The sequence below is a fragment of the Conger conger genome, chromosome 8, assembly GCF_963514075.1.
Source record: "Conger conger chromosome 8, fConCon1.1, whole genome shotgun sequence".
NCBI lineage: Eukaryota > Metazoa > Chordata > Actinopteri > Anguilliformes > Congridae > Conger > Conger conger.
Window position 1 is genome coordinate 3122263 of NC_083767.1, and position 22359 is coordinate 3144621.

Below are 22359 nucleotides of genomic sequence, written 5' to 3' on the forward strand. Positions count from 1 at the left end.
ATTAAACCAAATCTCATTTACAGCACGGTACATTTACAGTATGTTTGTGTTGATCTGGGTTGAGCTCATGTCACCGGTGGATAGGCCAGGCTGTGTCTGATCTAATGCAGTAAAGAGCAGCATGGCCCAGCACCATGACACTGAGATCAGCTCATTACTCATCATACTCTTCAAGATCGGGTGTTTTCAGGCTATAACTAAAACCTGGACCCACACCGGCCCTGTTCTGATGAGATCGGACACTTGGTGTACTGATAGTAAATATACTAATATAAATATAGTGATAAACATCTAGGAGGGATTACCAACAAATTACTTATTCAGAAGTTATTTTTGATTCATTTTTTCAGGAAGAACTTGGTTCTACCTGACAACCTGTGGGTATTACTGCTTGCCTCTAACATGCAGGCCCAGATATGGAGAAACATTTTGTTCCTCTAGATCAGTGGTTTCCAACCCTGTTCCTGGAGATCTACTGTCCTGTAGGTTTTCACTCCTACCCAAACAAAGCACTCCTCATTCAACAGCTAGAGATGTCATTGAGCTGCTAATTAGTCGAATCAGGTGTGGCAAATTAGAGTTGAAGTGAAAACCTACAGGACGATCGATCGCCTGGAGCAGGGGTGGTGATCCCTGCTCTAGATTATATCCATAATAGAAATGGATAAATATTAAACATTACTGTGAAATCTGCTTATATAGTCACCTAGTCCGCCAGATTAACCACCAGCTCACTCGCCCAGCTTAACCAGCTAGAGATCAGCTATGACCAGCTAGAGATCAGCTATGACCAGCTAGAGATCAGCTATGACCAGCTAGAAATCAGCTATGACCAGCTATACGTGTCTAAAACGCATCTTAAACACCGTAAACTAGCTTTGAATAACAGGTTGTACAGGTCTTGAGCAGTGCAGACGTACCTGGTGATTGGTGATGTCGTTGTTTTGGCGTCAGGCTGGAAGGCTCTGTCTGTGGCACTCAGTAGAGTGTGACCAGTACGTAGTGATGATGGATGACATTTTGTTGCTAATTAAGATGTGCAAATCTGTAGTGGTGAAAACGTTGTTGACTGCTGTCATCCATGATGGCTGTACATTGTGTGTGTGTTTACCTGCACATTTATTCCATTTATTGAATGTATAAGAATGGTGTTACAGTATTTAACATCAGTAAAACAAACAATTTCCCAATTTTTATAAAGAATTGAAAACAAATGAGTGGTTTTGTACCTTGTGTTATTGTATAACTGTGACGTGTTTACAGACATGGGTTAGTTGCGCTCTGTAGCCATGCTGTGAAAAGCAATGACTGAGCAGAACTCTCTGTGGCAAATTAGGAATCACCATTCCCCTGGGTTTGGGCTTAGCAGCGTGATTCCCTGACTCTTCCCGCTAACCTCCTGCTTTCGCCCAAACCGGATCCCAACCCGGATCCCAACCCGGATCCCAAACCGGATCCCAACCCGGATCCCAACCCGGATCCCAAACCGGATCCCAACCCAGATCCCAACCCGGATCCCAAACCGGATCCCAACCCAGATCCCAACCCGGATCCCAAACCGGATCCCAAACCGGATCCACGTGCACAGCGTTCTGACTGTGGAACTGACGCGCGCTTTTGCCCAGAGCCGTTCGGGGCGACTCTTCCGGCCCGACCCGGGAATGGGATCGGCGTGACGTTGGATGAGGCCACCTTCTCCTCTCCCCCGGCAGCGTCAGCGCTAACCCTCCTCCGGGGAAGCGTGCTGTGGAGAGTTTGTTTGAAAGCAGCGTGAAATTGTGACCTTTGACCTTCTTGTATTTATTCATCTGAAGTGGGGAAAGTGCTGGTGGTGTAGAGGTGCGTGGTTTTGGCGCCCGACATTCCCCGCGTTCCCATTGGAAAACCTCTTTTTCCAACTCGTCTCGAGTCCTCTGGATGGAGGAGAGAAGCAAAGTCAGGATGAAAATAGAACAAAACAAACTTCAGTTCTGTGTTGAGTGCAGGGAAGCTATTGTGAAGGGCCCGTCTGTTCCGTACGGCAATAAAGAAGTTTCATTTTTAGTTTTAATTTTCCCACATATAGAATCATTTCCTGCCTTTTGGACCACAAATTGAAAATGTCACCACTTTCTGTTCCAAAATACTCATTGATGTGGTTGTCAGTTTTATGTCTTTCGTTTTTATTGTAACCAAGAGAGCCATTTTAAAGAAAAACTTTTAATTATACTGCTCCTGAGACCGACATTGTTCTTTGATAGATTGTTGTTTGTCCAAGTGGAAAACTTCAAAAGCAGAAATAAACAAATCTTCTATATGAATGTTGAAACATCATTAGTTTCCTGTCAGATTATGAAAAATTGTATTTTGTTTTTCGAAAGTTGAAGAGCTATGCATTTTTGAATGGCAGTTAATTTATTATTAATCTAAAACAGTTGGAGAGACTAAATAAATAACATTGATACTTGCGCTCTTGATTGTTTCATCTGCCCACTGACAGCTGCTTTCCTCTACATTTTGATAATTGATGGGAATATTTAATATGTTTGTTTGTTGTAGTGGCCGTGGTGTTGAGAGGTTCAGGGGGGTGTGTGTTGACAGGATTGAGAGGAGAGGAGAGGAGACACGGAGCGAAGTCTGGAACCGCTTATCTGGTCTTTCCCTGGCTGGCAGTGTGATCAAAAACAGACCCAACCCCTACCCTCTCCCCCTCTCCCCCTCTCTCCCTCTCTCCCCTGCCCTCTCCCCCTCTCCCCCTCTCCCCTGCCCTCTCCCCCTCTCCTCCCCTCCCTTCTCCCCCTGACCTCTCCCCCTGCCCTCTCCCCCTCTCCTCCCCTCCCTTCTCCCCCTGCCCTCTCCCCCTCTCCCCCTCTCCCCCTCTCCCCCTCTCTCCCCCTCTCTCCCCTGCCCTCTCCCCCTCTCTCCCCTGCCCTCTCCCCCCCTCTCCTCCCCTCCCTTCTCCCCCTGCCCTCTCCCCCTCTCCCGCTGCCCTCTCCCCCTCTCCCCCTCTCTCCCTCTCTCCCCTGCCCTCTCCCCCTCTCCTCCCCTCCCTTCTCCCCCTGACCCTCTCCCCCCCTAAGTGGCCCCTCCTATAGCACAGTGTCCCCATCACTACGCTGGGCTGCTGGAGGACTAGGCCCCATTGCTGAGATTTCTGTGAGGAGAGGACTCCCCTCTCTCGTCCTCCTCGTGCCGAGGCTGCTTCCCACAGTGCTGCGGGCTCAGTCCTGTCTTCCTGCTGCGCGTTCAGTCCTGTCTTCCTGCTGCGCGTTCAGTCCTGTCTTCCTGCTGCGCGTTCAGTCCTGTCTTCCTGCTGCGCGTTCAGTCCTGTCTTCCTGCTGCGCGTTCAGTCCTGTCTTCCTGCTGCGCGGTCAGTCCTGTCTTCCTGCTGCGCGGTCAGTCCTGTCTTCCTGCTGCGCGTTCAGTCCTGTCTTCCTGCTGCGCGTTCAGTCCTGTCTTCCTGCTGCGCGTTCAGTCCTGTCTTCCTGCTGCGGGTTCAGTCCTGTCTTCCTGCTGCGCGTTCAGTCCTGTCTTCCTGCTGTGCGTTCAGTCCTGTCTTCCTGCTGCGGGCTCAGTCCTGTCTTCCTGCTGTGGAGTTATTCCAACCGGAATTGCCGGTTTTGTTTTTGCTGGTTTTGTAGCGGGGTTCAAACTCGGTCTTCCCCAATTTTCCAATTTCCTGTATTCCTGTGAAGTGTCTCTGTGATGGGGACTGTTACGAATAGAACCGAATTGAGTTGAAGTGAAATATATTTTATTGGCTCTGTCTGTGGAGTAACGTGTGGCTGCTTTTGGCGGTGATGTCTTTCCCGAAAGTGGAGTCCGGCTTGTCTCAAGTGTCCTGACTCTTTAGGATCGCGGTTAGAAAATGTCGTCTTAACGTTAAACTGGCTTATCGTGCCCAAACAAAAACATTAACACACAACTTCACTTGAGTTCCTGAAGAGGGTGAGCCTCCAGTGTGTGGGTCGTGTTCAGGACTGTAAGGGGACGGGGGGGAGATGGTTCTGGTGTTGCCCGGGTAACCGGACTCCGGGGGGGTCGGCCCTGCGTGGCGGTATCGACCCGCATCGTGCGAGCGTGGCCCAGGGAACGTCGCTGGGCGTAAACACAGCGCTCAGGAATGTGCTAATGACAGACCTGCAGGGCAGGTGTCCCACAGAAACACTCAACACTACCTCATGCACTCTGTGTTCATTCAGGAAGTCCCGTTCCGTTTTGGCATTTCTGAGCACCAGCTGCTCAATTACTTAATAAGGACAGACTTTATTTTGACCTGACTTTCAATTATTTATTTTTTGATGAGGTCATAAGCTACAGCTGTGGCTTGCAGATGTTTCCCTGGTGAAGATTGCACACTTTTGGAAGTGAACGAACATTGGTGTGTCCCTGCATTTTTGGAAATCAAGCCAGGAATAAGAAACAGGATTTGGACCTGTCAGAACCTGGGCCCTGTGTCTGAGTGAGAGGGACACCCGGTCTGTCAGAACCTGGGCCCTGTGTCTGAGAGGGAGACCCGGTCTGTCAGAACCTGGGCCCTGTGTCTGAGAGGGAGACCCGGTCTGTGAGAAGCTGGGCCCTGTGTCTGAGAGGGAGACCCGGTCTGTCAGAACCTGGGCCCTGTGTCTGAGAGGGAGACCCGGTCTGTCAGAAGCTGGGCCCTGTGTCTGAGAGGGAGACCCGGTCTGTCAGAAGCTGGGCCCTGTTAAAGTGATCAGGAAGGGGGAGGTGGGGTGGCCCTCACTTAAACAAATGAAAAAAAGAAAGAGGGAAACCATGAGAGGAGGAGATGAGTGCCAGCTGGAGCTGGCTCGCTGGGAACTCTACACGACGGCTGTCTGTCCGGCCCTGCTCCGCGGCTCAGCCTGTCTGTCTGCCTGTCTGCCTGTCTGTCTGTCTGCCTGGCTGTCTGCCTGTCTGCCTGCCTGCCTGCCTGCCTGCCTGCCTGTCTGCCTGCCTGCCTGTGCCTGTCTGTCCTGTCTGTCCTGTCTGCCTGCCTGCCTGCCTGTCTGTCCTGTCTGTCTGTCTGTCTGTCTGTCTGTCTGCCTGCCTGCCTGCCTGCCTGTCTGCCTGCCTGCCTGCCTGTCTGCCTGCCTGCCTGTCTGTCTGTCTGCTGCTGGCTTGCAGGGCTGGGAGGACTTCCTGCCGCCATTTTGTGCCATGACTGTTGCTCAAGAGATGAGATGGCCATAACATGGCCACTGTTAGATACACTCTAATACAACTCGACTCTATTAGAGTTAAATCCACACTGATAGAGTTAACTCTACTCAAATAGAGTTGAGTTTACTTCATGTCTGATTCTGCTTGGAATAGTGTGTGCTTGTTGTAATAAACCGTGTTTGAGTTTGATGAACTTTACCTTTGATTACTTTACCTTTATCTGCAAAGTGCACTTTTGGGATGTTCAGGTCATGTAAGTCTTGCTCTTAATTTGCTTGATTAATGTCCATCTTATTTTACATTATTACATTACATTACATTACATTATTGGCATTTTGCAGACACTCTTAGCCAGAGCGACGTACAGTTGATTAGACTAAGCAGGAGACAATCCTCCACTGAAGCAATGCAGGGTTAAGGGCCTTGCTCAAGGGCCCAACGGCTGTGCGGATCTTATTGTGGGCACACTGGAGATCGAACCACCGACCTTGCGTATCCCAATCTTGTACCTTAACCACTACGCTATTTATGTTTTGTTTATATTTTTTTACTCTTGAGGAAAATTATGACTTTCTGGCCTTAAAGTTGAGTATTACATTTGTTCTCCCTCTTTGGACCGTTTGTGTGTTTCTGGTTTCTGCCCTGGGCTGATAAGGCATACGGGTTCATTCTTTTCTTCTTCAAATGCGCTGGAAGATCTATGACTGTTAAAAGGAGACATTCCCCACTCCCCCACCCCAGATTCTGCACTTACCAGCTGTTCCCACATCCACAACACATGTTGTTTTGACTTCAGCCTCTCTGGAAATCTCCTGCAAAAGGGAACCTTGAATACCAAAGAGCCCTGCAGTAGCCCTTCCCCCCCCCCCCCCCCCCCCACACACACACACTCTAAAACAGAACCTTCTCTTCGCTTCTCTTCTCTTTATTTTATCTTCTCCCTCCTTTTACAGATCACCACAGATTCAGCTTGTGTAGCTAAACCCTGCAGTTTCTCCTGGACTTAAAGGCCACATACTTGGCTGGAGACTACAGTGTGTGTACCTCCATAGTGTGTAAAATGTGACTGTTGGCTGTGCATGTGTAAATAGTGTGTGAGTGTAGGAGATATGTGATCTCTGAGTGTACTGAATTATTGTGTGTGTCAGAGAGATAGGTATGTGTGCTGAACTATTGCGTGTGCACCGAATACGTGATATGGTGGCTGTGTGGTTTTTGGAAGTGCCTTTTTTAAAAGCGCACAACTGAGATCATGCAAGCGGTCCAGATCTTCTCCAGATTCCTTTGAAGAGACGATGGAACTGAGGTCGCCGTGGTTACCATGTGCTTACCATTATCATCTCCCCTCTGCCGGGGATGTGTCATGTGATCGGAATTCGCAGCGCGGTCTCGATTTACGACGGCGTGTTGGTGAAAGCTGACACGCTGGGTACAGCGTGCTTTTCACATGTTCCATCACATGTTCCTCCACATCTTCCTGTGGCAGAAACGCTCAATTCAACAGTGATTAATTCAAGTTCTCATTTATTGTTTTTTTTCTTCTTCTTCTTTTGTACAAACCAGGAAAGTAAGCAATTCCTGTATCCTTAGCACTCGCAGTCAGGCAATGCCCAAGCAACTGGTCTTTGCTGAGGTCTTTACTGGTTTCACCATATAACTCTCTGCCTTTGATGCTTTTGTGTTCCTCAGGGAACTGACGTCAGGGCTGAATATACGCTGTAGAGTTGAATAGAGCCTGTCTCCTAAATTGTGACTACTCCATGGAGCTGTTACCTGGGCTACCAGTGGAGAATGTGACTCTCCGTTCTCATCTCACAGAAAAACAAGCGTACTCACACACAAAGTGGTATACTTGAATCAGGTGTGTTTTTGAATTTCTGTAAAATCATTGTTTCAAAAAAACATTGTCTCATCTCATGCGGCCAACTTACCTGTTTGGCGAAGGAGAGGGAGAGAGATGTGGGTCACATGGGCGTCGGACCATCGTGTGCCTTTCAGGGAGCTGCGCTTTAACACACCTGTGCAAACGCAAAAGGCCTGGATCAGTCCTGCGGCTAAACTCATCTTTCAGCAGTCAGCTCAACCGTTTCCTTCACTGGTGCCGTTACTGACCTCAGCCTGGTGCCGTTACTGACCTCAGCCTGGTGCTGTTACTGACCTCAGCCTGGTGCCGTTACTGACCTCAGCCTGGTGCCGTTACTGACCTCAGCCTGGTGCTGTTACTGACCTCAGCCTGGTGCTGTTACTGACCTCAGCCTGGTGCTGTTACTGACCTCAGTGTTACCAGAGTGGAGTTTGTGGGCATAGAACCGCGGCTCATTCAGACACATCACGCCCACATCACGCCCACATCAGCCTCTGATATCAGCCTCCTATCAGCCTCTGATATCAGACTCCTATCAGCCTCCTATCAGACTCATATCAGGATGTATCATATTGTATGCTGTGTAATCAGCTCAGATGGAGCAGGTTTCTGCTGAGGTGAAAGGGGAGAAACGCACGCTTCAGGTCAGGTCTGGTCAGGTGATCTGGGTGCACAGTGGAAGCGCACTGCATTGTGGGTATGCGTCATCCTGTCCTTCTGTGATCTGACTGTGGTATGACTGTTCTTGTCACTGTATCTCTGGAGTTAATTCTGGAGTTTAGCTTACTGTAACTGTATTTGTACTGTGACTGTGGCTGAATGTGATATTTGATGTAATATTTCTGCTCTGAATGAAGGAATTGCTTTATTGGATTATTAAAAACACACACACCGCCCCACACAAAGGCAACAGCAGTGCATACACAAAACAGAATTGATAATCGAAGAGAAAAGATGTAGATGTAGTTACGTTGTGGCCCTTGCTGTATGAGTTTCTGGTTAGAAATATAAATGAATTTTGGTGATGTTGTAAACATCACTGCTGAATCTGTCCTCAGTTTGATCTCTGCTTCACAGAATTGCAAATCTGTTCACTTGCAGCTGAAGTAGAATTTGTACGATTGGTATCACACCTCCGTCTGTTTTTGTGTGAATAGCTGTCCTGCTGGAAGGTACAGTGCGAGTGTGTTATGTTGGGTTTGGTTGGTTTATATTGCTGTTTTCTCTGTACGTGAACTTGCTGAAGAGCAGATTTTAATTCCAGCCCATGCGAGACCAAACCTGCTCATGTGGAGTTGATCTACAGGGCCATGTGGGGGGGGGGGGGGGGCTGTCAGGGCCAGATTCAAGAGCAGATTCAAGAGCAGATTTAAGAGCAGATTTAAGAGCGCTCTTTCAGCAGTGAGAGGAGAGGCTCTGGTTATGGGCTGGCCTGAGAACAGGGCACTGCCTTACACTGCCTTACACTGCCTTACACTGCATTACACTGCATTACACTGCCTTACACTGCCTTACACTGCATTACACTGCCTTACACTGCATTACACTGCCTTACACTGCATTACACTGCCTTACACTGCCTTACACTGCCTTACACTGCCTTACACTGCATTACACTGCCTTACACTGCCTTGCACTGCATTACACTGCCTTACACTGCATTACACTGCATTACACTGCAACGCGTCAATTATTTACAACTTAAGTATAAAGTCTACACACTTTTTAAAGTATATTACAATATACATTGTAAAATATACTGACATTACCGTCCATGCAAGGAGAAGTCTTGAAGTCTTCATGCTTACAGTATCAGGTCAGTTTGAAACACACTTCTCAGACATGCACACATACCTCCCTCTCTGTAGGTAATGCGTTAATAACTACACCTGTATTGGCCGAACGGACGAGCATACTTCACATTCTTTAGTGAGACGTGAACAGACAGACAGATAGAGACAGACAGATCAGAACAGGTAGGAGCTCAGAGTGTGCATGCAGGCAGATTCTCGCCGTTCGTAATGTGTGTGTCTTACCTTAGCGTGCGCGTGAGCCCCAGCTCTGTGTGTACAGGATGTCCTGGGCCCCCGTTCTGCCCCCGTTCTGCCCCCGTTCTGCCCCCGGCTGTCCCGTCCTGCCCCAGGCTGCCCCAGGCTGCCCCGTCCCGTCCCGGTGGAAGAGAGGGCGCCCCCTCCACCCCAGATTCCCGAAGCGTTCCCCACTCCTGTCCTCTCCCACTCTCATAGCCAATAACACACAGAAGAGGAGAGAGAGAGAGAGAGAGAGAGAGAGAGGAGGGGGGGTGTGGGTGTGGCTGTTTCACTGCAGCCAGTCGAGAGAGAGGGAGGGAGAGAGAGAGAGGGAGAGAGAGAGAGGGAGGGAGAGAGAGGGAGGGAGAGAGAGAGGGGGAGAGAGAAGCCTTCCTCTGCCTGTGGATCCCTCTTTTCTTCTTTCTGTCGTTCTCTCCCTCCTCCCATCTCTCTTCTCTTCTCCTCTCCCCCGTTCAGCGGGAAAGGAGGAGCCTCATGTCCTGAACTTGTTTGGTTTTGCCTGCGCTGGGGAGGGGCGGTGGGGTGAGGAGGGGTGAGGGGGTAGACATCGCGGTTCGCTTGTATCCTCGTTCAGGATCAGTTTCTGGCGAAGGGCGGCTTTGATGTTCACAAGTCAGCTGAGAACACCCCCCCAACCCCCCACCCTTGCTCAGAGGCTGTGTTTAAAATGCCTGCTAAATTACAGCACAACTGAATTCCACGTACGTGTAAAACACGCCCCGCCACCCAGCACCCGAAACTGAGAAAAAACTGCAAATACAAACAGGTCTCTTTAAAAGCTTTAATATTCCACAAGGTTTGTATTAGGAGGTGTATTGATCACCCAGAGAAGTATAACACTCTTAAACCGTTTGGGATAATGCTACAGGTTTTGCTGTGTAAACATAGATTAGTTGTGTAGTGGCTTTAGCTTTTGTTGGCTCGTTCAGTTAACGTGACATGCTGATTGTAGGTGGACATTCTGGTGATTCTGCAGTTTTTGTGTTCCTGATTCCAACTCTAACCTTCACCATTAGCATCAATTTTCCTAAGTCGCTCTGGACAAGAGCACTCTTGTTATGCTCTTTGTTATGCATTGACTGTAATCGAAGCCAAATCATTGCAGAATTGAGATGGTTTCCTTTGTAAAAACGTGAAAGGGGGGGTTTGATGGTAAATGTCGTTTGACGGGTCTCTGCCAGCCTGTACTCAGTGCCTCCAGACCACCCGCGGTTGGGCTGATTATTCGTAAGCGGGATGTTGCTGTGGCCTCCAGGCTGACCTCCCGTGGTCTGGCAGCCTGCCAGAGAGAGGAGAGAGTTCAGTCAGGGATACCCCACCCTGCCCCTCCAGGTCATGAGTGCCCCTGCTTTTCTTCCTGCCGCGTCGTCTGCGGCCGCACCATGTGACTGATTGGCCCTCGGTCGCGCTCACCTGGTGCCACGCTCTAAACCGGCCCCTGATTAGAGGGCAGAAATGAACACCAGCAGTACTAATTGCCCCCGGGGGCAGATTTCAGTTTCCGTGGGTTGAATCCGGGGTTGGCCTTCAGACAGCGTGGCGCTCTACACTGCCAGTGCAGAAGACACCTGGCCTGAGTTTTATAAACCAGCAGACTGCACCTGGCCTGAGTGTTATAAACCAGCAGTCTGCCCTGGCCTGAGTGTTATAAACCAGCAGTCTGCCCTGGCCTGAGTTTTATAAACCAGCAGACTGCACCTGGCCTGAGTGTTATAAACCAGCAGACTGCCCTGGCCTGAGTGTTATAAACCAGCAGACTGCACCTGGCCTGAGTGTTATAAACCAGCAGACTGCACCTGGCCTGAGTGTTATAAACCAGCAGACTGTACCTGGCCTGAGTGTTATAAACCAGCAGACTGCACCTGGCCTGAGTGTTATAAACCAGCAGACTGCACCTGGCCTGAGTGTTATAAACCAGCAGTCTGCCCTGGCCTGAGTGTTATAAACCAGCAGACTGCACCTGGCCTGAGTGTTATAAACCAGCAGTCTGCACCTGGCCTGAGTGTTATAAACCAGCAGACTGCACCTGGCCTGAGTGTTATAAACCAGCAGTCTGCCCTGCCCTGAGTGTTATAAACCAGCAGACTGCACCTGGCCTGAGTGTTATAAACCAGCAGTCTGCACCTGGCCTGAGTGTTATAAACCAGCAGACTGCACCTGGCCTGAGTGTTATAAACCAGCAGACTGCACCTGGCCTGAGTGTTATAAACCAGCAGACTGCACCTGGCCTGAGTGTTATAAACCAGCAGACTGCCCTGGCCTGAGTGTTATAAACCAGCAGTCTGCCCTGGCCTGAGTGTTATAAACCAGCAGACTGCACCTGGCCTGAGTGTTATAAACCAGCAGACTGCAGTGTTCATGACTATGCCCTGGCCTGAGTGTTATAAATGAGCAGACTGCAGTGTTCATGAGTATGCCCTGTTTGTAATCTGTGCTGGAAAATGTGCAAAACTAAAAGGATCTTAAACATCATCTGTGTTTGATGCCGGTAGGTCATTCTGATGGCTTGTTGTCTGATAATGGCTGAGATTCTGACAGCCCTTTTCCCTTTAAGTTTTACTCCCAAGTAAATGCAAATACATTTTATATGAACGGTTAAACTCGTTAATAAACTGGGTTCATGAAGAAGAAAGAAAAACAGTTGAATGTTGTGTGTGGGTCAGGATCAGAGGGTAAATGCTGATTGAACTTTGGCCTTGGTCTTTAATTACTGCTGGACTCAAATATCCCGACAGTAAATTTTCATTTTATGTCCTGGAGTCGATCCTACAGTGTCACCCTTTCATTCCTGCTGTTTTCATGTGACATTTTCCTCATGTTCTGCAGCCGACTTATTGAAACCAGATGATTGTCTCTGGTCATTCTGGGAAAAAGAGCCTCTGATTTTCTCTCTCCCTTTCCCTCTCTCTCTCTCTCTCCCTCTCTTTCATCTCTACTTCCTTCCCTCTGTCCCCCTCCTCTCCTTCTTTCTCTCTACATCTCTCACTCGTAGTCCTTAGCACTGGAGCTGACCCACACGTCCTCATAGTGAGTGAGTGAGTGAGTGAGTGAGAGAGAGAGTGAGAGAGTGAGAGAGTGAGAGAGTGAGAGAGTGAGAGAGTGAGTGAGTGAGAGAGTGAGAGAGAGAGAGAGTGAGAGAGTGAGTCTCCAGGGTTACGGGCGGTTTGTTGGGGAAGGGTGTCAGATGCAGTTCTGCATTCCCTCTCTGCACACAGGCTGGAGTGATGTTCTCTGAAGCTGCGCTTTAACGGCTGTGCCCCTGTGATCTACAGCTCGCTCCGTGTGTGCAAGAGAGGCCAACAGCCAGCCTTAAACCAGGCGGCATCTTCTCCCCACATTTCTGTATTCATTTATATCCCAGCTGGGTGTGATTGCCAGATTTTGTGGATCATGAATGTCACCATTTATGTTGAACATTGTAAATGGTTGGCATTTATATAGCGCCTTTATCCAAAGCGCTTGTACAATCGATGCTTCTCATTAACCCATTCATACACTCACACACCAATGGCGTTTGGCTGCCCTGCAAGGCACCAACCGGCTCATCAGGAGCATTTGGGGGCTAGGTGTCCTGCTCACGGACACTTTCACGCCCCCAGGGCTGGAACGTACCGGATCCTTGTGGAGAAGTTTGACACTGCCATGAAATGCCACATTTTGAGATGTATGAAGAGTTACGGTGACATGCTAATCAGAACTTGAGAGTTGAGCATTGTGGGGACCTGGCTATGAGTATGCTTTTAAATGAGTATATCTTTTACTTGACTAATTTATTGTTTGATTATAAATGTTTTAATTAATTACTGCTATTTATCTCGTTTGCTTTATTTTTTTCATTGATTCTGTTGGTTTGACTGTTATGATTTAGTTTGTTTTTACTGTATTTTTTCTTGTATTTTATTGATTGATTGCTGTTTTTATCTATTGTGTATGACGCTGAACCACACGGTATTGTGTGTGATGCTGTGTATGGGGCTAACACACACTGTGTATGAGGCTAACACACACTGTGTATGGGGCTAACACACACTGTGTATGGGGCTAACACACACTGTGTATGAGGCTAACACACACTGTGTATGAGGCTAACACACACTGTGTATGAGGCTAACACACACTGTGTATGAGGCTAACACACACTGTGGTGGGCGTTGTGAGGACCTGTGTGTGGGGCTAACACACACTGTGGTGGGCGTTGTGGGGACCTGTGTGTGGGGCTAAGACACACTGTGGTGGGCGTTGTGAGGACCTGTGTGTGGGGCTAACACACACTGTGGTGGGCGTTGTGAGGACCTGTGTGTGGGGCTAACACACACTGTGGTGGGCGTTGTGAGGACCTGTGTGTGGGGCTAACACACACTGTGGTGGGCGTTGTGAGGACCTGTGTGTGGGGCTAACACACACTGTGGTGGGCGTTGTGGGGACCTGTGTGTGGGGCTAACACACACTGTGGTGGGCGTTGTGAGGACCTGTGTGTGGGGCTAACACACACTGTGGTGGGCGTTGTGGGGACCTGTGTGTGGGGCTAACACACACTGTGGTGGGCGTTGTGAGGACCTGTGTGTGGGGCTAACACACACTGTGGTGGGCGTTGTGGGGACCTGTGTGTGGGGCTAACACACACTGTGGTGGGCGTTGTGAGGACCTGTGTGTGGGGCTAACACACACTGTGGTGGGCGTTGTGAGGACCTGTGTGTGGGGCTAACACACACTGTGGTGGGCGTTGTGAGGACCTGTGTGTGGGGCTAACACACACTGTGGTGGGCGTTGTGAGGACCTGTGTGTGGGGCTAACACACACTGTGGTGGGCGTTGTGAGGACCTGTGTGTGGGGCTAACACACACTGTGGTGGGCGTTGTGAGGACCTGTGTGTGGGGCTAACACACACTGTGGTGGGCGTTGTGGGGACCTGTGTATGAGGCTAACACACACTGTGGTGGGCGTTGTGAGGACCTGTGTGTGGGGCTAACACACACTGTGGTGGGCGTTGTGAGGACCTGTGTGTGGGGCTAACACACACTGTGGTGGGCGTTGTGAGGACCTGTGTGTGGGGCTAACACACACTGTGGTGGGCGTTGTGAGGACCTGTGTGTGGGGCTAACACACACTGTGGTGGGCGTTGTGAGGACCTGTGTATTGGGCTAACAGGCTGCTGTGCTCTGCAGTGCTCGGTGAGCTGTGGCCGGGGGATGAAGCAGCGCTCGGTGGCCTGTGTGGACGGGGCCCGGGGGCAGGTGGAGGAGCAGCGTTGCCCCCTCAGGAGGCCCCGCGTGCTGAAGGCCTGCAGAGCCCGGAGCTGCCCCGGCTGGAAGGCCAACCGCTGGAGCCAGGTACGCTACGGGGGGCAGGTACGCTACGGGGGGCAGGTACGCTACGGGGGGCAGGTACGCTACGGGGGCAGGTACGCTACGGGGGCAGGTACGCTACGGGGGCAGGTACGCTACGGGGGGCAGGTACGCTGCAGGTAGGGTGCACAGGGGGGCAGGTAGGGTGCACAGGGGGGCAGGTACAGTACACACAGGGGGGTACAGGTACGGCAGGGAGAGAGAGCAGGTGATGAGCAGACAGAAGGAGGTACGCACAGACAGAGGGACAGAGAGAGAGAGGTACGCACAGACAGAGAGAGGTACGCACAGACAGAGAGAGGTACCCACAGACAGAGGGAGGTACCCACAGACAGAGGGACACAGACAGACAGAGGGACACAGACAGAAGGAGGTACCCACAGACAGAGGGAGGTACCCACAGACAGAGGGAGGTACACACAGACAGAGGGAGGTACCCACAGACAGAGGGAGGTACACACAGACAGAGGGAGGTACACACAGACAGAGGGAGGTACCCACAGACAGAGGGAGGTACACACAGACAGAGGGAGGTACACACAGACAGAGGGAGGTACACACAGACAGAGGGAGGTACACACAGACAGAGGGAGGTACCCACAGACAGAGAGAGGTACACACAGACAGAGGGAGGTACCCACAGACAGAGGGAGGTACCCACAGACAGAGGGAGGTACACACAGACAGAGGGAGGTACCCACAGACAGAGGGAGGTACACACAGACAGAGGGAGGTACACACAGACAGAGGGAGGTACGCACAGACAGAGAGAGGTACCCACAGACAGAGGGAGGTACCCACAGACAGAGGGAGGTACCCACAGACAGAGGGAGGTACACACAGACAGAGGGAGGTACACACAGACAGAGGGAGGTACACACAGACAGAGGGAGGTACCCACAGACAGAGGGAGGTACACACAGACAGAGGGAGGTACACACAGACAGAGGGAGGTACCCACAGACAGAGGGAGGTACCCACAGACAGAGGGAGGTACCCACAGACAGAGGGAGGTACACACAGACAGAGGGAGGTACACACAGACAGAGGGAGGTACGCACAGACAGAGAGAGGTACCCACAGACAGAGGGAGGTACCCACAGACAGAGGGAGGTTCCCACAGACAGAGGGAGGTACCCACAGACAGAGGGAGGTACACACAGACAGAGGGAGGTACGCACAGACAGAGAGAGGTACCCACAGACAGAGGGAGGTACCCACAGACAGAGGGAGGTACCCACAGACAGAGGGAGGTACCCACAGACAGACAGAGGGACACAGACAGAAGGAGGTACGCACAGACAGACAGAGGGACACAGACAGAAGGAGGTACACACAGACAGAGGGAGGTACACACAGACAGAGGGAGGTACACACAGACAGACAGAGGGACACAGACAGACAGAGGGACACAGACAGACAGAGGGAGGTACACACAGACAGAGAGAGGTACGCACAGACAGAGAGAGGTAACCACAGACAGAGAGAGGTACCCACAGACAGAGGGACACAGACAGACAGAGGGAGGTACCCACAGACAGAGGGAGGTGGCTGAAGCTTGGAGACTGCCTAACAGCTGGGTTTTCATAAACACGCCATCTGTAGGGCAGCCAGCCAGCGCACGCTCTCCATACTCCAAAAGCCACTCGAATGCTCACTTTGGTGTCCCATGAAAATTAATATCACGTGTCAGATTTATAGTATGTTAGGCTATTTTTATTTCTAAATGTAGTCAGTCCTGTGTATCTTAAGTCGGCCAAAAAAAACGTTTACACTTTGAACTGTATGCTGTGGCTTCCACGTGCAGCTGCAACCAAGCCCTTACTGCGTTGAAAATATCGCCAGCACCTCTTACTGTAAACAGTGTGGTTTGGGAGAGACTACAGAGAGTCTCCTGATAAAGGACCTCTCTGGATGCAGATGTGTTCAAAATGGAGGTTGTTTGGAACTTATTGTGGAAAGTATCCAGAACTTTGAAAGCAAGGATGTCATAATACTTCCTTTTTATAAATGGGAATACAGACCATCACAAAATGGAGGCTGTTTGGAACTGAATTATTCCAAACTTTGAAAGCAATGATGTCATAATACACTGATTTAAACCATCACCCAGCCATCTTTTCGCGCAGAATAATGACCTCGTGTAGACGTAAAGCAGATTAAACTAACCCATCTATGCCTCTGCTTTGGGGGAGAGACGAAACCAGAGACACGAAACAAGTCAACCTTTCAACCTCCGCGTCTGCTCAACATCCCTTAGGAGGCCATTTTGTCTGAAATGAGCCCCTTTTAAGTCAAAGTGAGGGGAGGGACGCTCGATTGGGACATACTCCAGATAAGAGCGAGGAGACCAGAGCCACAGATGGGCATGATCAGCCGCCAGACAGTGAGGGAAGAGAGCAGAGGAGAGGGAAGAGAGGAAGAGAGGGAGGAGAGAGGGAAGAGAGGAAGAGAGGGGGGAGAGGAAGAGAGGGAGGAGAGAGGGAAGAGAGGAAGAGAGGGGGGAGAGGAAGAGAGGGAGGAGAGAGGGAAGAGAGGAGGAGAGGGGGAAGAGAGGAAGAGAGGGAGGAGAGTCCTGATTTTTTACATTTTGTAGACATTCTATGCACTTAATGTTGATTTCTTATGGTTATTTTACCGTCGTGAGACACTAACTGCACTTACAGCTGGGTGCTCACAAGTTCTGATTCTAAGTTCGCTTACAACAGGAATACTGCACTATAGTGTAATAAGGGTTATTACATCTTATAGACACCTTCCGTGCACTTACTGCACGGTTATAACAATGTAATGAGCTATTCTACATCTATTACACTGTACTTGGATGCAATGTGTAGTCAGAGGAGTGTTTTCGCTCTGTAGTGTGATACTTACTGTGTATGCAAGAGTTATTGCAGTGTAACATGACAGTGTGCTTGGGTCTTATTGAGTAGAAACACATTTGGAACACGCAGTTATGATTATTATGGTTTTATTGCCCAGACCCTGCCAGAGACCGCTGTGGTGTTCCTGTGAGGATGTTAATAAGTGTAATAAAGGACCCGGCTGTGTCCGTTGGTGGAATTACACCCACACACTCGCATGCTTGTAAGCGCGGATGTGAGGCCCAAACCAAACGTTGGTGTGTGGAGTTGCCTTCGGCTATGTTCAGATTACAGGCTGTAGTGGCCCAAATCCCTTTTTTTGCCTAAATGTGACTCAGATCTGAGTTTTATTGAGCTATGTGAACACAAAAATCTGATATTTTCATATTAGATGTGGGCCGTTTCCATCTGTGGTCTTAGATCAGATGCAAACCCCATCTGTGGCTCTGCGGCCGCTGTGAGATCTGTCAGAGCGCAGTTCACGTGTTTCTTTTTAACATCACACTTCACTGTGCAGGTGTGCTTATAGTTTCTGTTGTTAATGTGCACATGTGCATCGCTTCAGGGCAGGGGTCCTTTCACACTGAGTGTGAGACATGGGTCACTTACAAACATGAGTGTGAACAGTCAATGCAAAAAGATCGCATCTGAGCTGAGAAACCAGCATTAACCCCTTCAGTAGTAGTAGTCTATTGTTTGAGCCCCTGTTAAAACCTACTAAATGTTCTTAATTAAAGCCAAAACCTACTAAATGTTCTTAATTAAAGCCAAAACCCCTTGCGATTTGGGTGGAGCCACTTCATATTGGGTTTGGGACGGAAAGTGTTAAGGCCTGTTGATGTGAGCTTGGCTTTAGACCCACAGTGCTGGCCCCTCTGACTCTCTCTCCTTAACCCCGGGGCCCCCAGCCTGGGAGTAATCACCCTCCCGCCCCCCCCCCGCCCCCTGCATACCGCCCTGAAACCGTGAAATCAATCACCAGACCGCGCAGGGCAGCCTCAACGCATGTCTCAGCGTCCCCGCCTGTGAACTTCACAACCGATTCCACCCCCATTTTTAGGCTTTCAGCGCCTTTTCGGTACGCTCCCCCCCCTCCCCGGGCTCTGCGAGTCTGGGGGGGGGGGGGGGGGGGTCACAGCTGGCCCATAATCCTCTGCTGGATTTATGATGGTAGTATTTGCCCTCCCACCTCTACCCCAAAACACGCTGCTTTAGCTGCAGCCTGCTAACGCTCCGAACATCCAGGGAGGAGATCCCTGACCCTTGGGGCTCATGTGCTTCCGGGTCGCCAGGTTTATATTTCCTGGGTAGGGGTAGGGTTAGGGTTAGGGCGCAGTGATTCCAGTGTTGCACGGTAACAATGAATGTGTTATTACAGCGATGCCGGCTCAGTTTGTAGATTAGACGTCTGACAGCTCTTCCACATACGGACACAAGAACTGCCCTTCTGCTGTCTTTCATGATCTCTCAGTTTCCTTGACGCCCCCATAATTAAGAGCTGAAGTTGGAGTGAAATCCAGAAGCGGATATTGCCCTCAGGAATGGGATTTCCCCTGGTCAGGGGTGGTAGCGCTGGTGATCTTCAGCTTGTCTGGTTCTTCCAGGGAGACTCCAGTTCATCTCTGGGAACAAAGACCGGGCAGATTTAAAACAGAAAAACAGGAGTGTTGCGTTGAGCTGGTTTTGCTCTGTTTAGACTTTTTGGACCAGGCCAGATGTCTCCTGACGCCTTTTTGGAGAATTCCCTAAAGCAAAGCCTTGAATCGTCTCCAAACAAAAATGACAGAACCCAAACCGTGAAGTGGGTTCTGAGCGTTGCTGCTGCTCTGTCGGGTTCCCCATCACTCAGCACACTGCACGCCACGCCCTGACACACACTCACACTCACACACACACACACACACTCTCTCACACACACACACACACACTCTCTCACACACACACACACACTCAAACACACACACACACTCACACTCACACACTCACACACACACGGTCTCGCACACACACACTCACACACACACACAGAGACACACACACACGCACACTCACACACACACACACTCACACACACACACACACACTCTCTCACACACACAGACACGGTGAGGGAAATGCTGGACAGACAGATGGTGGGATGAGGATAACACACACACACACGGTCTCGCACACACACACACACACACACACTCAAACACACACACACACACTCACACACACACACTCACACACTCACACACACACGGTCTCGCACACACACACTCACACACACACACAGAGACACACACACACGCACGCGGTCACACGCGGTCACACGCATGAGGAGGGGATCCCGGGGAACGTCACAGTGAAACCCTCCGTTTGATCAGTTCGCGGCCGGCCGTTCCGGATGTGGGGAGATTGAAAGCGCTTCAGAGATGTTGGCCTGATTAAAGCCTGCCCAGACTCTGCAGACGCACGGTTATCTCTGAGATCAAAGCCCTAATGCTCCGGCGATGCTCCGGTGATCCACGCTTAGGACCACCCGCTGATACAGAGCGAGCGCAGGGCTCTGACCCTGCCCCGAGGACACCTGAGGACCACCACGTGGAGTCACCTGTGTGTGTGTTTCTGTGTGTCTGTCTCTGTTTGTGTGTTCGGAATCACCTTAACTGTTTAGTGTGTCCTGTCCTGTACAGGATTATTACAGCTACTCATACACTGAACAAAACTGTAATTTAGTTAATTTCAGGCCTCTGTGTCATCGTGTTCGTTTATTATCTTTAATGCACTTCCTCTGCCTGGACCAATCACTGATCACCTCTGTTTGTTCTGCTCGCAGTGTTCCGTGACGTGTGGGGCGGGGCTTCAGCGGAGGGAGGTGTACTGCCGGCTGAAGGGGGCGGGGGCTGTGGGGGAGGAGCAGTGCAGTGGCCAATCCCGTCCCCCCAGCACTCAGACCTGTCTCCTCTCAGAATGCCCACGCCTCCACACCTGGGCCACGGACGCATGGCAGCACGTGAGCACCACTGAATAATATCAATAATAAGAAGTGTTATTTACCTGATGTTTTTATTCAAAGTGACTTACAGTTGATCAGGGGACAATCCCCCCTGGAGCAGTGTGTGGTTAAGGGCCCAACAGCTGTGTGGGTCTTACTTTAGGTTTTATACAATACTGCCGCTAGGCTTGTACCCAAAGCATGCTGGGATGTATTTATACGTCATGTCGTGCAGAAGGGCTATTTATATTTGATTGATATATATATATATATATATATATATATATATATTTATATATGCACACACATATACGTATACATATATCTGTTTATAGTCTTTTATTTCCCTCTACTTATTGGAGACTGTAAATTGTGATGGTTGTGTTCTATCAGAGATTCCTGTGTAGGAGCCTATACATGCAGCGGGCTTAATTAGGGCTTAATTAGCGCAGTTTCCGAGGCTTTGGGGGTTTTTAACGACCTCGTTAATGATGCAGTTGGGAGCGCTATCAAAGGCTGCTCCCACAGAGGAGCCAGCTGCATGCTGGGAAGTGTGTCTCTGTAGTTCCCAGAGTTGGCAGGTTCTCAGAGCCCAAAGCTTTAAAAATGTATATGATACATTTAAGCAGTAAACCATGCAGGTTGGGGCACGCAAGTATACGGAAACACACACACACACACACACACACACGCAGACACACACCCACACCAGCGAATACAATGTCTGTGTCTGAAGGTTTAAGGTTCTGTAAATAATGTGGGGCTGTGGTTGGCTGATTTCTCCCCTCAGTGCAATGTGAGCTGTGGGGAGGGGGTGCGGTCCAGGGCGGTGCTGTGTGTGGACGCCGCCTCCAACCCGGCCCATGAGCCCCGCTGTGACCCCGCCTCCAGACCCGCCCAGTTCCAGCCCTGCAGCCCCGCCCCCTGCCAGCACGTGTGGATTACAGGTGACTGGTCTCAGGTACGTCTCAGTTTGCTTTATTAATATTCATATTCAATATGAAATCTTTTCTCCCTAGCATTCGGTTATATTAAATGGTAAATCTCTCCTCAGTGTTCAGTGAGCTATAGATTTATATTAAATGGTAAATCTCTCCTCAGTGTTCAGTGAGCTGTAGATTTATATTAAATGGTAAATCTCTCCTCAGTGTTCAGTGAGCTGTAGATTTATATTAAATAGTAAATCTCTCCTCAGTGTTCAGTGAGCTGTAGATTTATATTAAATGGTAAATCTCTCCTCAGTGTTCAGTGAGCTGTAGATTTATATTAAATGGTAAATCTCTCCTCAGTGTTCAGTGAGCTGTAGATTTATATTAAATGGTAAATCTCTCCTCAGTGTTCAGTGAGCTGTAGATTTATATTAAATGGTAAATCTCTCCTCAGTGTTCAGCGAGCTGTGGTCCAGGGTACCAGCAGAGGATGATCTCCTGCTCTGAGCTCCACTCCTCTCAGCACCCCCCCTCCTACACCCCCCAGGGCCCGCCCCACTCAGACTGCCCCAAACCCCACCCCCCCGCCACCCGCCACTGCCAGCTCCATCCCTGTCCCCCGACCGCCACCTGGACCGTCGGCCCCTGGAGCAAGGTGTGTGTGTGTGTGTGTGTGTGTGAGTGAGAGTACAGTGAGAGTACAGTGAGTGTGAGAGTGTGTGAGAGTGTGTGAGAGTGTGTGAGAGTGTGAGTGAGTGTGAGTGAGTGAGTGAGAGTACAGTGAGTGTGAGAGTGAGTGAGAGTGTGTGTGTGAGTGTGAGTGAGTGAGTGTGTGTGAGTGAGAGTGAGAGTACAGTGAGTGTGAGAGAGTGTGAGAGTGTGTGTGAGTGTGAGTGTGAGTGAGTGAGTGTGTGTGAGTGAGAGTGAGAGTACAGTGAGTGTGAGAGAGTGTGAGAGTGTGTGAGAGTGTGTGAGTGTGTGAGTGAGTGAGTGAGTGAGTGAGTGTGAGAGTGTGTGAGTGAGTGTGAGAGTGTGTGAGAGTGTGTGAGAGTGAGTGAGTGAGTGAGTGAGTGAGTGAGTGAGTGAGTGAGTGAGTGAGTGTGAGAGTGTGTGAGTGAGTGTGAGAGTGTGTGAGAGTGTGTGAGAGTGAGTGAGTGAGTGAGTGAGTGAGTGAGTGAGTGAGT

General features: G+C 50.1%; 1 protein-coding gene and 1 long non-coding RNA gene across 2 annotated transcripts in view; one reads left to right on the forward strand and one right to left on the reverse strand.

The window, feature by feature from the left end:
* LOC133135085 (A disintegrin and metalloproteinase with thrombospondin motifs 20-like) overlaps nt 1-22359 on the forward strand; it is a 101101-nt gene that overhangs the window by 71664 nt on the left and 7078 nt on the right. Inside the window, 4 exon segments of the mRNA XM_061251846.1 lie at nt 14223-14387; nt 20088-20264; nt 21037-21207; nt 21630-21830. Of these exon segments, the coding sequence (XP_061107830.1) occupies nt 14223-14387; nt 20088-20264; nt 21037-21207; nt 21630-21830 (714 nt within the window).
* Nucleotides 1517-9151, reverse strand: LOC133135153 (uncharacterized). The gene is made up of 4 exons (XR_009709364.1): nt 9043-9151; nt 7074-7160; nt 5897-5954; nt 1517-1913 (listed from the first exon to the last, which is right to left on the reverse strand). It is a non-coding gene; the product is annotated as an uncharacterized LOC133135153 (long non-coding RNA).